The sequence below is a fragment of the Marmota marmota genome, unplaced genomic scaffold, assembly GCF_001458135.2.
Source record: "Marmota marmota marmota unplaced genomic scaffold, marMar, whole genome shotgun sequence".
In the NCBI taxonomy this organism is placed as follows: Eukaryota; Metazoa; Chordata; class Mammalia; order Rodentia; family Sciuridae; genus Marmota; species Marmota marmota.
The window spans coordinates 500,393-516,499 of record NW_026000249.1 but is presented as its reverse complement, the minus strand read 5'-3'; the positions used below and the strand labels follow the sequence as shown (position 1 = coordinate 516,499).

Sequence of the window (16,107 nt, the reverse complement as noted above, 5' to 3'; positions counted from 1 at the left end):
TAGACTGATAACTTAGGTTCCAGGACATGCAGAGCAAGCCAGTCCCTTTCTCTACCCAAGCTTCTGAAACTATGGAACTTGGGGTACATGTTGAGACAAAAGAATGGCCCTTGGAGAACTGCACCTCCAGCACTGTTGTAGTGCTTTGACTTTTTTATTGATACTTTACTGGTTTGTAATAATACAAAACAAAAGTAATTGCATGGCTGGGTACAATGGTGCACACCTATAATCTTTGTGACTTGGGAGGCTGAGGCAAGAGAATCTCAAGTTCAAGGCCAGCTTAGGCAACTTAGTGAGACCCTGCCTCAAAATAAAAAGAGCTGGGGATGTAGTTTTGTGGTAAAGCACCCCTGGATTCAATCCCCAGTAGCACATGCACATGCACGTGCGCATACACACACACACATACACACACACACACTATAGAGCATGATAGCAGAAACAATGCCAAGAGGCTATCTAATATCTCATTCTCCAATACCATTTGTTTGGCAAAGATGACATTGTTTCACACTGGGAATGACCTGAGTATAACATGGACTTTGCATTTGCTCGTGTGTGATTTCATCCATGAGAAACCAGGAGAGCACAGACAGTAGCACCCAGCTGAACCCAGCAGCATTGGAGGACACAAAGTGCACATATGCACACCCCTTGAACACACTGTTTCAGTTCACGTGAATGTGAGAAGCCACAGCCATCCATCTAGCTGTGATAACTGCCCCTATTCCAAGTTACAAGATGTAGTCCTTCAGATGTCTGTTCCACAGTCAAGTTCAGGTCTTTTTCAAGGTTAAGTGACATATTGTCATATTCAAATATTTCCTAACCATTTAACATGTGCAAAATGTTGTAAAACTACCATTTTTATTGTGTTCTTATCTCAGTTTTTTTGGGGGGGTTGTTTTGTTTTGTTTTGTTTTTGGTACCAGGGATTGAACCCATGGGCACTTAACCATGGAGCTACATCCCCAGCCCTTTTATATATTTTTTCCTTTTTTGTATTTTATTAGAGACAGAGTCTTGCTGAGTTGCTTAGGGCCTCACTAAGTTGCCAAGGCTGGGTTTGAACTCATGATCCTCCTGCCTCAGCCTCCTGAGTCACTGAGATTACAGGCATGTGCCACCATGCCTAGCTCATTTTTAAAAAAGTATATTACTAATGAAATTTTTGAATATCATGTATCTAATTCCATTTTTCCCATAGGTCCTATGGTTTTCACTGCTCTATTTTGGATAGCTCTGTGGTTTTGAGGAACATATGTTACATTACAACAGAACTAGCTGTACCTTCTTCCATAACCCAAATGTCATATGGCAGTAGAAAAAGCAACACCAAGCCCTTCTCCTCTGGCTCCTCCCCTTTTGACTCAACCCTCAGGCTGAGCCCAGAGAGTAGTCTAACCTGGAAGTTTCCTCTACCTTTCCAGGCTGCACTGGCCACCTTGCTCTAAGTTCCAAAGCTCCCTCTACATTTACTTCTCCATACATTCATCACAGTTTATTGGCATCTCCTGTCAAGGACAGGTTTGTCCCAGTGGATGGTTGAGTTCCTTAAAGGTAGAGACCAGGTCTTAGTCATCTTTTTCTCCCAAGTCTGGCCACAGTACATGTTCTGTTTATACTGGTCCACCTACTCACCCACTCCGAGTCACCAGGCACTGCCGGAGCCCCAGTTTCCGGAAAATGTCCACCACTGTCTCCATGGGTGTATGATCTGTAACCGTGAAAGGGCTGAGGTTCAGGATGCGACGCAGCTTCAGGGGGTGTGGACTGTTGGCTGGCAGCTCAGGGGGCTCCTCCGTGAAGTACATGATGGAATTGCTCACGATGCCCTCCTGCCTCTGCCTGGCATTCTCTAGAATGGGGTAAGTAGGAACGATAAGCCACATGTAAATTCTTCTCTTAACTACCCTCCTACCATCCCCCACACAGCATCCCAGAATCCCACAGAAAAGGGGTTCAAGGGCAAATGACACATTCTTAATGAGGGGATTCAGCCAAACATCTGTGAAATTGGCATTTCTCTAAGCTAATGCTGTGTGAGGCCCCCCCTGCTGTGACCAGACCATTCATTGCCGATGCCTTACAAGATGGGCCTGACCAACATGGTTCCTTTGGGGATATTCACTGCTTTCTCCTGCACTCCAGAGCACCCCAAACAGCCCAGAACCCTTCATTCTTGCTTTCCAAACACTCCTTCACCTCATCATGGACTAAAGTTTGTCATGACAAGAAACCACATTTAGCTGCCCAGTGACCTTAAAACACCGTTTTTTACAAACTAACTTACAACTGGCCTAAATGGCATTATGAATCCTAAGAGGAACAAGAAACCAATAAGACCAGCCCAGGCTCACAGCCCAGAAATGCAGCTCAATCCCAAATATGACCCTTGGGACCAAAGAAACAACCCCAGAAAAGCTGCATCCCCCCCACTCCTTGGATCTCCTCTCTTAAAAATGGGCCATTTTGTAGATTTCTCAAAGAAAGATAGTAAAACTGTTATGGTAGCAATTAGTCTATTTCTGTCTGTAGGCAAAGCCATGTGAAGCTGAAGAAAAGTAGGGTAACAGGAACTCATTAGAAATACAGCTTAATGCAGTGCTAGAAACCCAGGCTATTTTAAGTCACACATGAAACAAATCCATCGGTCTCAAGATATTTCTCCAAGGCGATTTTCCTTCTGTTGGAATTTTAATCTTTCTTTTGGTTCGTGGGAAAAGGTTAGGGAAAATGTACAGCAGGGCCTGCTTTAAAATGAATCCTGGTTTCTATAATACATTTCTTGCCTTGTCAAAGACTACTATTCACCTATATTGTTCTTTCAAAAATAAAATTCAAACTACCTCCTCTAAGGCCATTTAGTGCAATAGAGCACTCTAATGGAAAGCTGGCAGCATTTGGGGTCAGGCTGAGTCTGAAAAAGGGTCTCTGTTGAAAAGAGGAATAGAGAGCCTGCTGGGCAAATGCCTGCACATTATATGGGTCAGGTTAAATCTAGTTACATCAAGTGGGATATGATTCAACCACAAATACCAGACGACACTGACGCACATGTTTTCAAATGCAGATCCTGCCTGACACACTCTGCATGTTCTCCTAAATCAAGAGGGTTCTATCCTCCACACCAGGGCAGGGAGGCAACAGCCAACACATATTTATATGCTTCTTTCCATAGACCAGTTGATTCTCTTAAAGTTCCACATAACAGGATTTTTATCTATTTCAATGATCAGACTGAACAACAGGATTGAATCAAGCCACAAACCCCAATCAAGAACTGATCACATGGATTTGCTCAACCCCTTATAAAACCAAATACAACTTAGCAAGACATATATCCAGTTGCTAAAATAGACAACAAAGTTATATTTCTTCTGAATCTACGGATTGGGCCAGAAACCTTGATTCTAGCAGCCACTCCACTCAGTGAACTCTTACACGCCAGTGAACTCCCACTGCCTGAACAATGCCTAGCACATGGGAGACACAAACAAATATTTGTCACATGCATGCATGCATGAATGAGTCAGTCTCCTAAATATCAGTGTATCTGGTTCTTATATCATGGAGAACAGAGCCTATTTCATGGAACATTCATTAGGAAAGAAAGCCCATGAGCTATTTACTACCAAGCAAAGATCACAGGCATCAGCTAGGGTCAGAGTTGGAGATCTAAGATGGCTACTTTAAGTGACAACTGCTACTCTCTGCAGAAGGGCTTTGCTAGGTTTCTTTGGAACTATATTATAAAGACTTATATTAAGCCTTCAAATGTTGGAGGTGGAGGTGCTACATACAAAATAAAAGCTGATGAATGGAAGAAAAACCAGCAAGAAAGCTCTATGCAACTCTCTATTGGAGTCAACTCCTAGTTTGCACCAGAAATATTCATCAGTCACCAAACATTTGCAAAAGCCATGAATGCTCAATATATATCTCCTGCATGAAAAAATAAACCAACTCCTCACCCAGGGGATAAGCCAGTGCCATGAGAAAACAGACTCACAGACCCCAGAAACTTTGGGGAGCCCAAGTTGGGAAAGAATTTTTAAAAATATAACACAAAATACACATTTTTAAAAGACCTGAAAGACAAGGAAGAATGTACTGAATATGAACCATGGCCTCTAGAGAGGTGAGAATGTTGGTGCCAATTAGGGTTTGAATCTAGAATGTCCCCCAAAAGGCCCAGGGACTTAAAAACTTCATGCCCACAGGTTAGACTTTTATGAAATGATTAGATCATGAGGGCTCTAAATTTATTGGTGGATTAATCCATTTGATGAATTAATAATTCAGAAACGATTGACAGGTGGGGCCTAGTTGGAGGAAGTTGGTTACTGGAGGCATGCCCTTGGGACTATATCTTGTCCCTGGCCCTTGCCCACCCCTACTCCTTCCTGGTTGCCATGAGCTGAAAGCTTTCTTCCACCATGATATTCTGTCTCACTTCAAGTCCAAAGAAATGGCTAATGGACCATAGACTGAAACTTCTGAAACTATGAGCCACAATAAACCTTTTCTCCCCTAATGTTCATGTCAGGTATTGTCACAGTAACAAAAACTAACATAGTATCTTTTTAAAATGTTTCTAATAGTCTATGAATGTGTATTACTTTTACGTTAAAAACGTAATACATTATTTTAAAATATTTTAAAGTTCAAGTAGATCAATTATTTTTTAAATGTTTTTAGTTGAAAGACTTATAATATATTGTGCTAGAACTAGCCTCAGTGGCCACATTTCCCGAAAAATGATATACATTTAATGAGCTCCCACTAAGGTTATTCAACTTCCCATTCCAGTTTCTAGCAGCAGTAACACCAGAGGCAAAGAAAGTAGTTGATAAAATGCTAGTGAGATGGATTTCATAAACTATGATAGGTCAAGAAATTTTTGAAAATTGGAAACAATCTTCACACATACTGGAAGTTATTAAGTGGCTTTAGAGCAATGGTTCTCAACTGGGAGCAACTCTACCCCTACCCTCAGGGGACTTTTGAAAATATCTGGAGACATTTTTGGTTGTCACAGTTGGGAAACTACTGGTATCTAATGGGTTGAGATCAAGGATGCTGCTCAACATCCTATAATAAACAGGACAGTCCCCACCATAGAGAAAGATCCGGCTCCAAATGTCAATAGTGTTAAGGCTGAGGACCTCTAGAGTACATATGTTTTTAGGGAGGAAATGCTCTATCATTCCATTCATTAAAAATGCTTCCATAAGGAGCAAATTTTTACCACATTCACATCAGATAGAGCACAATCTCTAGTATATATAAAGAATCAAAAAATCTTAACACCAAAAAAACAAATAACCCAATTAATAAGTGGGCCAAGGAACTGAACAGACACTTCTCAGAAGATGGCATACTATCAATCAACAAATATATTTAAAAAAATGTTCAACACCTCTAGCAATTAGAGAAATGGGAATCAACACCACTCTAAGATTTCATCTCACCCCAGTCAGAATGGCAGCTATTAAGAATACAAACAACAATAAGTGTTGGTGAGAATGTGGGGAAAAAGGCACACTCATACATTGCTGGTGGGACAGCAAATTGGGGTAGCCAAAAAGGAAAGCAGTATGGAGATTCCTTGGAAAACTTGGAATGAAACCACCATTTGACCCAGCTATCCCACTCCTTGGTTTATACCCAAAGGACTTAAAAACAACATACTACAGGGACACAGCCACATCAATGTTTATAGCAGCATAATTCACAATAGCTAAATTGTGGAATCAACCTAGATGCCCTTCAGTAGATGAATGGATAAAGAAAATGCAGTATATATACACAATAGAATATTACTCAGCATTAAAAGAGAATAAAATCATGGCATTTGCAGGTGAATGGCTGGAGTTGGAGAATATAATGCTAAGTGAAGTTAGCCAATCCCAAAAAACCAAATGCTGAATGTCTTCTCTGATATAAGGATGCTGATTCATAGTGGGGATTAGGAGGCAGCATGGGAGGAATAGATGAACTTTAGATAGGGAAAAGGGGAGGGAGGGGAAGGGAGGGGGCCTGGGGGTAGGAAAGATGGTGGAATAATACAGACATCATTACCCTAAGTACATATATGAAAACACAAATGGTGTGACTCTACTTTGTGTACAACCAGAGACTTGAAAATTGTGCTCTATTTGTGTAGTATGAATTAAATTGCATTCTTCTGTCATATATAACAAATTAGAATAAATAAAATAAAATAAATGCTTCCATAAGACAGATGCAATTAATGAGAAAGGCTAAAATAGAAAGCTGGAAGCAACCACTATGCTGGTTAGTACAAAGATGATATAAAAAATATAAAGGCTATAGAGAAGAAAAAGTAGAATATTTGACAAGTTATTATCTACTAAGGCATGAAAAAGACCCTCTGCATTATATTTTAACATCCTCTGCAGAGAGTAGTTGACACCACTTTTCTCTATGACCTATTAGAATAATTAACAGCCCTCCCAGGCAAAAACCTCTTTAACCCTAAATAGCTCATCAGACAGATCTGACACTTATCTTCTGGTTCAGTCCTGGATGGAGATCCCTTTCTGCAAGTAAGCATCTTCCATATGTTGGAGAATCATTATTAAGTCATCCACCAGACGAAAAAATTGAGAGGTCCCTCAATTCTTCCCCATAACTCCAGCTTTCCATCCCTTTAATCATCATTGTGGCTTCCCATTGAGGCCTCTCTGAACCCTTACTGGCTTAACTGCAAAATTCAAGACAGAAAGAGCCTCATATCTGCAAAGAGTAAGGCAAGGTAAAGGCCCATTTACCAGGAATTTGAACAAGGGTCACCTACGGTCCTGCCTGTTAGTAATTTGTGATGCCAAAGACAGCCACCTTGCCCAGGTGATGCTAACTATCACTCACTAACAAAGACAATGGCTGCACCTTGGCATTCCACAGATGGACTAAAAACTGGCAAAAGATTTTCGGCTCCACATGAGCAGCTGCTACAACTTAAAATATGACAAGTAAGAAAAATCCTTATTTTCCTCATTTAGCATTCTTTCCTTATCATAATTACCTTGGATCTATCCTGCCATAACCTTTGCCCCCAATTCCCCTAAAAATGAAATTGACATGGAATAGTTTTTAACTGAGTGCTAATATCATATTTCTATATTCATAAGAGAGCACATAATTCCTCAAATATAGGTCTCATGAATTTCTCCATGAAAATACAGTGACTCTTCTATTTCCACAGATCAGGAAAACAGCTTCTCTGATTCCTCAGAGCAAAACACCCCTCGCCTTTCCACAAACTGTGTAAATAACAGCTTCTACACTATTATGGGACTGATTGAAAGCATAGAGGTATTATTTACACTGCATGGTGCCTCTTCAGACATTCCAAACATAGCTTGTGAGATGCTCGCTTGCAAAGCTTCAATTTCTTCTCTAACTGGTTGATGCCAATTACTGCTTCCCACTTGATTACAGTAATGGATTTCAGCAAAATTAGTAAGCTGTCTCTTAGCAGGTGTGCCTGGGGCTACACAATAGGTAATGGATTCTGTGACATTTATTGCTTTAGTTTCTAAATTTCAACCTTTGCTTAAAAGATTTTAGGGATTGAATAAATTTTTAAAGGCTGCTGATTACATTATTTTAAAACAAACCCAGCCCTACTTAAACAACTTTTAAAAATTCACTATTTGTAAGGCAATATTTACCCCTAAAGGCACTACCTGTTCTGTGACAGGACCTATAATAAAGCGAAGCATCACTGAGCTTTCGAGCACAAACTTGCTATGGTGTCTAAAATGTAAAATCAATCTTTGGTTTGGGGGAGCTAAACATGCTTGAGCGGCACACTAAAATTAGAGGGTATAGCTTATCTAAACTAATTTTTATAAAGCCTTTGAGGAAGATACTTTAAAGCTATTTAACATAGGGAAGAGGTTTTAGAAATTGAAGGGAAGTGCCTTAGAAACAGGAACAAAGGGCGGGTTGGGGGGAAGCAATTGTCTGGTGAAGATGTATTCTCAGTGGGGCAATTGGGGAAAGAAAGTCCCAGTGACTATAAGGAACACTCTAGAAGGTGTAAGGGAGAGTAACATGAGCCATGCCATGGGCCCCAGTCTATTATGGGATGTAGGGAAGCTGTGCAGATCATGGAGCAAGGATGCTGAGTGTGGGGGAATGGTGCTCACCTTATGCAGGAGATGCACTATGCTGATCCCTCCCCCTGCTGCATCTTGAGGTTGACAGGACTCCACCCCTCCAAGGCTCACTACCCCTACTTGCCTTGGGCTCCCTACAATTCTCTCCCAAGTCTCTGGCCTTCAGTTCCCTCTGTCTTTGGAATCCTCCCACCTTCTGCTCCCTCTCTACTGCAGCCATCCTTAGGCTACTTGAGGCCCACAGATTGGTTCTCTGAGGTGCCTGTCTTTGGACACTCCACCTGGCCATGAATCATCCCTTTCTCTCCTACCCCAGTTCCACAGCCTACCTCTTAGGGCAGCTAATATCAGTTCAAACATGAGGAGAAAATGATTACATAGAACTGATTTCTAATGATATTACTAGTTAAACCACATGGACTTCTAACTGGTGGAGTGGGACATATGTTATACACTGTAGCAAAGACTTGAGCAGGGGCCAGCCAGGTATCAGAGGCAGAGTACTCAGCACCTAAGTCAGCTGGGTAGCCTGCCTGAAAGCCCATCTTTGAGATCAGCTTGGCCTGGGCAACTCCAGGCTCTCACATTATCACTTCCTGCTCAACTTCATCCAAATAACTTCTTTAAAATGCAGTGGCAAACAGCTTGCCTCCTAGTAGTAATGGGGCCCTGATGGCTGCCTGCACACATGGAAGTCAATTTCCAACCAAGTATGTCTATCCCAGGGTGTGGGCTTAAACCTTTGCTCCTCACAGTGTGACTTGGGGAGCTCTGGAGGAATGCAGAGTCTCAGGCCCCACCCAGGCCTGCTCAATCAGAATCTGCATTTTAACCAGATCCCAGGTGACAGATCTGCACTGAAGCTTCACAACCCCTGGCTTAAAGAACACTCACTCAAACTCCTTTAATACTTCTAGGGGTACAAACGCTGCCATCCAATCATCTCAGTAAAAAGTGATCTTCCCTCTCCTTACTCACTTATGGCCAGGATCAGCTCCCTCCTCTGGGCGAACCCAATGAGACGCTCAGAGTCTCTGGAGACCACCACTGGGAAGCCATTGTAGTCTGTCTCCTTAATCAGTGTCTCCACATCCTCCACGGTCATGCTGTCCTGGGTGAGCACCGACAGTGGTGGCTCTCCCCGCCGGGGCCGCATCACGTCAGTGGCCAGGGTGCGGTGGGTGAACTCATCCTTCACGTCAAGAAATGGGTACCCATTCAGGTGGATGTGGGCCTCATAGATGCCTTCTTTCCCAAAAGCATCGGCCACCCACTTGCTGGTCACAGCTGCTGCCATCAAGGGCACGATGTACTCCAGACCACCAGTTAATTCAAACATGATGACCACCAGTGACACTGTCATCCTGGTAACTCCACCTGCAATGGAAGAGGAGAGGAGTGCAATTCTTGGACTCAATCCAAAGCCCTTATTAGGGCACAATTTGTGAAAACTGACAGGCTCACAACCCCCAAATGCAGCTCAATCCAAGTCTCCAAGTTTTCCTTAAGAGAAATAAGACTCCAGTTCTCCTCATATTTATTCTAATTTGGCCTGGCATCAGGGAACTGGAAGTAACCTGACTAGGGGCACATGCTTGGGTTTTTGGTGAGTGGATCCTACATGGGCTATATAGGCTTCCAATTGAGCAAGCACCCATAATCTGGAAAACTGTAGAAATTCTTAGGGTTATCAAACTAGGGACAGACCCAACTTTGTATCCCTTGGTATTTAAAGAGACAATCCAAACCAACAACTAATCCAATAAACTTAAACCAGTGTTTTTTGAATTCAATACTAAGGACATTCCTTGTTATCAGGATTGTCCCATGCACTAAAGCAAGTTTAGCAGTATCTTTGGCCTTTATTCACTATATATGAGTGGCACCCCCATTTGTGATAACCAAAAATGTCTCTAGGCATTGCCAGGTGTCCCAAGACATCAGAATTACTGGCTGAGAATCATTGTTCTAGCTAGTACAGCTTTAAAAGAATCGAAGCTCCATCAGCCTGGTCCTCTGAATGACTGGGTGGAAAAGACTCTTATGAACACACATACATGTATATATAATATATATGTTATCTGTGTGTGTGTGTGTGTGTGTGTGTGTATAAATGCTGTGAGCAAGATATATAACACTGTGTTAAGCCACTGGGATGTAGCTTACTTGTTACTGTAGCATAACCTAGCCTATCCTGAGTAATCCCAATGACCAAGTCCCTGTCTTCCTTCATGCTGGTCCTCTAAGTCAGATCAGCATGCCACTCCCTCCCTCCCCACTTGTAGACATACCTAGGCAGGCAGCAGCTCCCACCATTGCATAAAGTCCTGGTGTGACACAGTCTGCCCCAGGTCTGCACCAGTTCCTGAAGATTATCCAATCATGGTGATGGTAGGCCAGCTGCTCCACACCAATTCCCACCATCCTTCCTGCCATGGCTCCCACAGCCATGCTGGGGATAAAGAGGCCTGAGGGGATCTGGAGGGAGCACACAGAGAAAAGCAGACTAGGAAAGGAAGCCGAGTTCTTGCCTCCTAACCCCCAGGAAATGAAATCCCCCTTCAACAAGCACTCTTTTGGCTTTAGCCTTCAAAGGAGGTGCAACTCTTCAAAACAAGTCAGCTGGGAAGAGGTGGGACAAGCGATTTGACCTGCTTAGTAAGTGAGTCTACTGCAACTTGGAGAGAATGCAATTTGACACTTTCATTTCCTCTCCTTCAAAAGCTGGCCAGTTTGCCTGCTGTGGATTAAAGAATGATAAGCCTCACTGCAAATAACATTCAAAGTGAGCATCTGTCACCTGAGACTCTCACCACTTTCTTGCTCCTCTTGCTGTGTCATTCAGATTGGCTTTGAAAATTAAATGTCAAGTCACAGCATGAAAATGGAATAGAAGGGTCTGCAATTGCTCCCAGGTAAAATAGAGAAGCTGAATGCATCGTTGCAGCTGCCTGGGTCTTCCAAAAGGCTTTTCAAGGGCTCACTGCCCTCTTTAAAGGATGATTGCTGGACACGCGTCAGAGACAGATGAGGGAAAGTACCCTTTTCCTAACGAAGTACATTTTCCAAGAGGCATTCTGATATTTTTCCAGCCAGGGTAGAGGCAGCAAAGAAACAGACTATGTAACCAAAATGATGTTGGTAGCAGAATGCTACCTACTTAGCTGAATGAAAATACACGTTGGTTTATCTAGTGACCATACACGTGCTACAGAACATGCCTGACTCCCCACATTCTTGGGGATCCCATACAACTGCTGATCCTGGGCACATTTTTGCCTGCCCCAGGTGGTCATCAATCTGAGGATGGAAGTACGTCTTCAACCTCAGAAGTTCAGTTTGGGTCCTTGTGTGCAATTATTGGAATTTGAAACATTCCTTAGGAAATTGTTCTTTCTGAACTTCCCCTTATTCCACAGTAATTTAATCCCCTGACACTTCAAAGTAAACTTCTCTCAGCAAGCACCAAAGATGCTTCTAGCATCTTCCTCAGACATGAAAATAAATCCCTTTGCTAGGAGCTGATGGATTAGAACCAGTCAGTTGTTTAATGATGTCCATCCTTGTTCTTAAGGCACAAATTCTGGTTTGTGTTTGTTTACTATATACTCAAGTTCACCAGTTTTTAGACTTTTTGAAGAGAAAATTCACAGAAATATCACATAAAAAGCAAGAGTAATAGAACATAACAAGGGGCTTTGGAGGGTGAGTAATCCTCTGTTTCTGGTCCTGGGTGCTGTTTATACAGCATGTGTGCTTTGTGAAAATTCATCAAGCTGTGCACATCTCTGTATGAATGATATATTCTAATATTTTTTAAAAATAAGCAATAATAGAACTATTCATAATAGCCAAAAAGTGGAAACAACACAAATGTCCATCAAAGGATGAGAGGATAAACAAAATGTGGAATATCCATAGAACGGAATAGTATTCAGCCACAAAAAAAGGAATGAAGCACTGACACCTACTACATCACAGAGAAACCTTGAAAACACCATGCTCAGTGAAAGAGGCCAGATATAAATGGCTACACATTCCATTTATATGAAAAGTCTAAAATAGGTAAATCCATTGAGACAAAGACCAAATGAGCAGCTTCAGCAGCCAATGACTTGTATACTTTAAAATGATCCATTTTTATATTGTATGAACTTGTCCTCCATTTTCCCAAAATTTAAAAGGCAAAAATAACTCAAATGCCAGAGTCCATGAAAGAAAGCTCTTTAGGAAGGATTATCAAAGTATATCTGAACTGATTTAGCAGAGTGTTTTAAAAAGAATGAAAGCTGATCTGTCCTCTGATTCTAGGAACAATAATAACAGCTCACAGGAACACTTTCCATGAAGAGAGGACATATACAAGGAGCTCCTGCTAGCCCCAGCCCCACCCAGGCCAGGAACACGCTTACTCTATGTTCTCATCCTGTGGTCCTGGTATATAGGGTGCTCATCACACCATCTCCAAACACTGGGTTTGCATGTGTCTCTCTTAGAGTGGTATGTTCTTTAAGAGCAGCATTCTGTATCAGGCTCTGTGTTCCTGGGACTTAGCACAGTGCTCAGGATATAGCTGAAGCTCAAGGCATGTTTGCTGATCCCTTCAGGCCAAACCTGGGCTTCTTCCACTCCCTGCTATCACCCAGCTGACAGATAAACTTCTGCTTACCCCTGGTCTGTGAAGGTGATGAGGCGAATTTGATGCCTAGCTCTGTCTCCCATAAACTGTGGGTCTCACAAAGCCATCTATGGCCTCTGGGCCTTAACTACCCTTGATTATAAAATGAGATTAAAATTTCAACTCCACAGGGTTGTCGGTTATTAAGAGAATTGTTTCCTGTTGATTAAAAGAATGTCAACCACATGAGAACATACAAGAAAGTTCAGTTCCCCTCCTTCTCAGATCACAATTTTATTTTGGAGAAGTGGGTGCTTTCCCCAGAAAGACACAGAACCCCCCCTCCCCATCGACCCTCCCCTTCACTTACCTTCATGCCAAAGGTAAATATTGTAATGACGATTTTGAAGATCAGTGCCAGGGCCAGCTGCCACATGGCTGTGTAAACCCCAACCCCGGCTGGCCGGTCTGGAATGTCATCCACAGGCCGAGTCATGTTGGGGTCATTGATGTAGTCGCAGAGCTGGGAGGACTCAAGGGCCCCACAGTCATTGAACAGCTCAGAAATTAGCTCACTGGTGCTCTGGCGCGTGTAGGGGTTGGGGTAGGCAATGATGGCAGTGATAGCTGTCACCACGATGACCTCCAGTACCGGGTACTTCCCCAGCCTGGTGGTCTTGCGCCTCCTGCACCAGGCAATGTTGCAGCGGGTGAAGAGGGTTCCCCACAAGCCCCCAAAGACCCCAAGCAGGATGAAGGGAAACAGTTCAGCCATGTACCAAGGTGTGTGGTATTCCACGTAAAAGAGAACAAGGCGGCTATTTCCAAAGGGGTTGATGGATCGCAGTGTGAAGGCTGCCACCAAGGCTGCAAAAAATGACCTCCACAGGGTCTTCAAAGGAAAATAGTAACTGACCTGGGACAAACAAGAAGAAAATTGGAGACTGGCCAGAGAAAAAGCAGCTCAGATCCCTTCCCCTTGTGTCAGTATCTACCTGTTGGCACTTAGCAGGAAAAATACAATCTAAGACAAAAGGTAAGTGGCACATATTTCATCAGTCTAGGTTTAACTGTGACAAAAATGCACCAATAAAGATATTTAGGGAATCTATGTGGAAAAGTGGCATAGATACTATATTGATTAGATACTAATCAATATAGGTTTGAGTTAATATTTTTCTTTCTTTTTTCTTTGTCGGGGTATTGGACATTGAACCCAGCGGTGCTCTACCACTAAGCTACATCCCCAGTCTTTTAAAATTTTGAGACAGGGTCTCACTAGTTGCCAAGGCAGACCTCAAACTTGCAATCCTCCTGCTTCAGCCTCCTGAGTTGCTAGAATTACAAGCATGCAGCACTATGCCTGGCTTGAGCTATGTTTTAAGAGAAGTAAAGAGCTAGGGGTGTAGCTCAGTGGTTGAGGGAACACTCAGCATGCTCGACACCCACCCAGGGTTATATTCCCATCACTGAGAGAGAGAGAAACAAAAATATTTACTCATAATATTGCCAATAGTGTTCACAGCACATAGGTCCTCCAAAATGCAAATAAAACTCTGGATTTGATTCTATAGACAACAGAAAGATGAAGGATTGGAAAATTCTGGCCAGCAATATATATATGGCACATGAATTGTGAATGGTTTTTACCTTTTTAATAGTCAGAAAAGAAAAAAAGCAACTTATGACATGAAATATCTATTCAAAAGAAGAACAGTTTTTGTGCCATTTGAGAATTACATGAAATTCAAATTTTGGTGTCCACAAGGAAAGCTTTCGGGGCACACAGCCATGCCCACTCATGGAGGCACTGTCTGGCTGCTTTCCTGCTACAACAGCAGAGTTGACTGGCTGTAGCAGAAACTGTGTGGCCAACATAGCCTAAAATAGTTATTGTTTATCCCTTTTCAAAAAACATTTGCCAATCATATGATTGATCCACTCAGGTTTCAAAAACAAAATAGAACCCAATTTGGTTATGAGAGAGAAGATACTATAAATCTCCCCCAAAATTATATTGGCAATATTTTTTATTGGAGCTTTATGGTTATACATAGTAGTTGGGTTCATTATGACAAACTCATACATGCATGAAAATCAATTTCAGTTCATGATCCTTCCCTTTTCCCTCCCAATCTCCCTCCCCTCTCCCTTCTCCTTCCTTTACTCTACTAGCCTTCTTTTCACTCAGCTATTAATTTGAATTTGATTGGTTGTTTATGTATTCTTATCCTTCCCTCCCCCTTTCCTTTATTTTACTCTCGCTTCTGCATGTGAAAAAAAAAAAAACATTCAAACTTTGAGTTTATATCACTCTTTAAAAAATACTTGAAAACATATCTAATGGTGGAAATTGTGGCTCCTCAGTTAACTGAAGGAACCTTATTCAGTACTTCTGTGAGTCTAATCTCCCAAGGGTAGATGAAGGCTTTCTGCTCTGCCAACCACCCACATATGCCTTGCCACTCAAAACCACAAATGCCCTCACTGCCCCTTCTCACCTCCTCTAGACTGAACAGCACACCTCCGATGGGAGCACCAAAGGCCACAGACACTCCAGCAGCAGCAGCAGCTGAAAGCACCTGCAAAGCAAATCATTATAAGTATGCTCTGTGCAGGTAAGCCAAAGGCAGGGGTCAGGGAATCCAGGGCCCTGAGAAGAATCCTTCCCCACAGATGGAAGCTGAGCTGGCTCACCTCACGCCTTTTGCCCTCATTTTTGCTGTACTTGGAGAACAGGCTACTGAAGAAGTTGCCACAGCAACAAGCCACATGTACCAGTGGCCCTTCTTTCCCAAGGCTCAGGCCAGATGATACAACCAGCACCAGGGTGACTGTCTTGATTAGCAGGGTCCACTTCCCCAAGTAGCCCCTGATGATAAAGCCACTCAAAATGGTCTTTATCTGAAACAGAGGACAGAGAGCAAGGGAGAATGAAAAGCTTCCAGCCATGGGTAGAAAAAGAACTGTAATGCATCTGAGCTAGATTCACTAAAGAACATGAAGAGAAGCTATCTTAGTTTTTGATGTGTCTTCAATTTGGTATTATATTAACAAAAGTTTGAATAATAGTAGTCCCCACACTTACCCACAGGGATATATTCCAAGACCCCCAGTGCATGTCTGAAACCTCAGATAGTACCAAGTCCTATATATACTATGTTTTTCTCTATGCACACATACCTATGATAAAGTTTAATTTATAAATTAAGCACATAAGAATTTAACAATAACTAATAATAAAATAGAACAATTATATCAATTAGAATACATTTTCTGTTCATGTCTCCCACCCAAAAAATGTAATGGCTTTTCTATTTTAACTAAGCATTCATC

At 42.2% G+C, this 16,107-nt stretch overlaps 1 protein-coding gene across 2 annotated transcripts in view; it reads right to left on the bottom strand.

Annotated features, from left to right (window-relative positions):
- The window catches only part of Clcn4 (chloride voltage-gated channel 4), a 72,662-nt gene that overhangs the window by 11,721 nt on the left and 44,834 nt on the right, over window positions 1-16,107 (bottom strand). For both annotated transcript variants that reach the window (XM_015488021.2, XM_048796508.1), the window contains exons 7-12: window positions 15,469-15,675; window positions 15,273-15,353; window positions 13,142-13,687; window positions 10,445-10,631; window positions 9,132-9,530; window positions 1,645-1,861 (exon numbers count right to left, since the gene is read on the bottom strand). In XM_015488021.2, coding sequence (XP_015343507.1) covers window positions 1,645-1,861; window positions 9,132-9,530; window positions 10,445-10,631; window positions 13,142-13,687; window positions 15,273-15,353; window positions 15,469-15,675 — 1,637 coding nt within the window. The remainder of the gene's footprint in view (window positions 1-1,644; window positions 1,862-9,131; window positions 9,531-10,444; window positions 10,632-13,141; window positions 13,688-15,272; window positions 15,354-15,468; window positions 15,676-16,107) is intronic.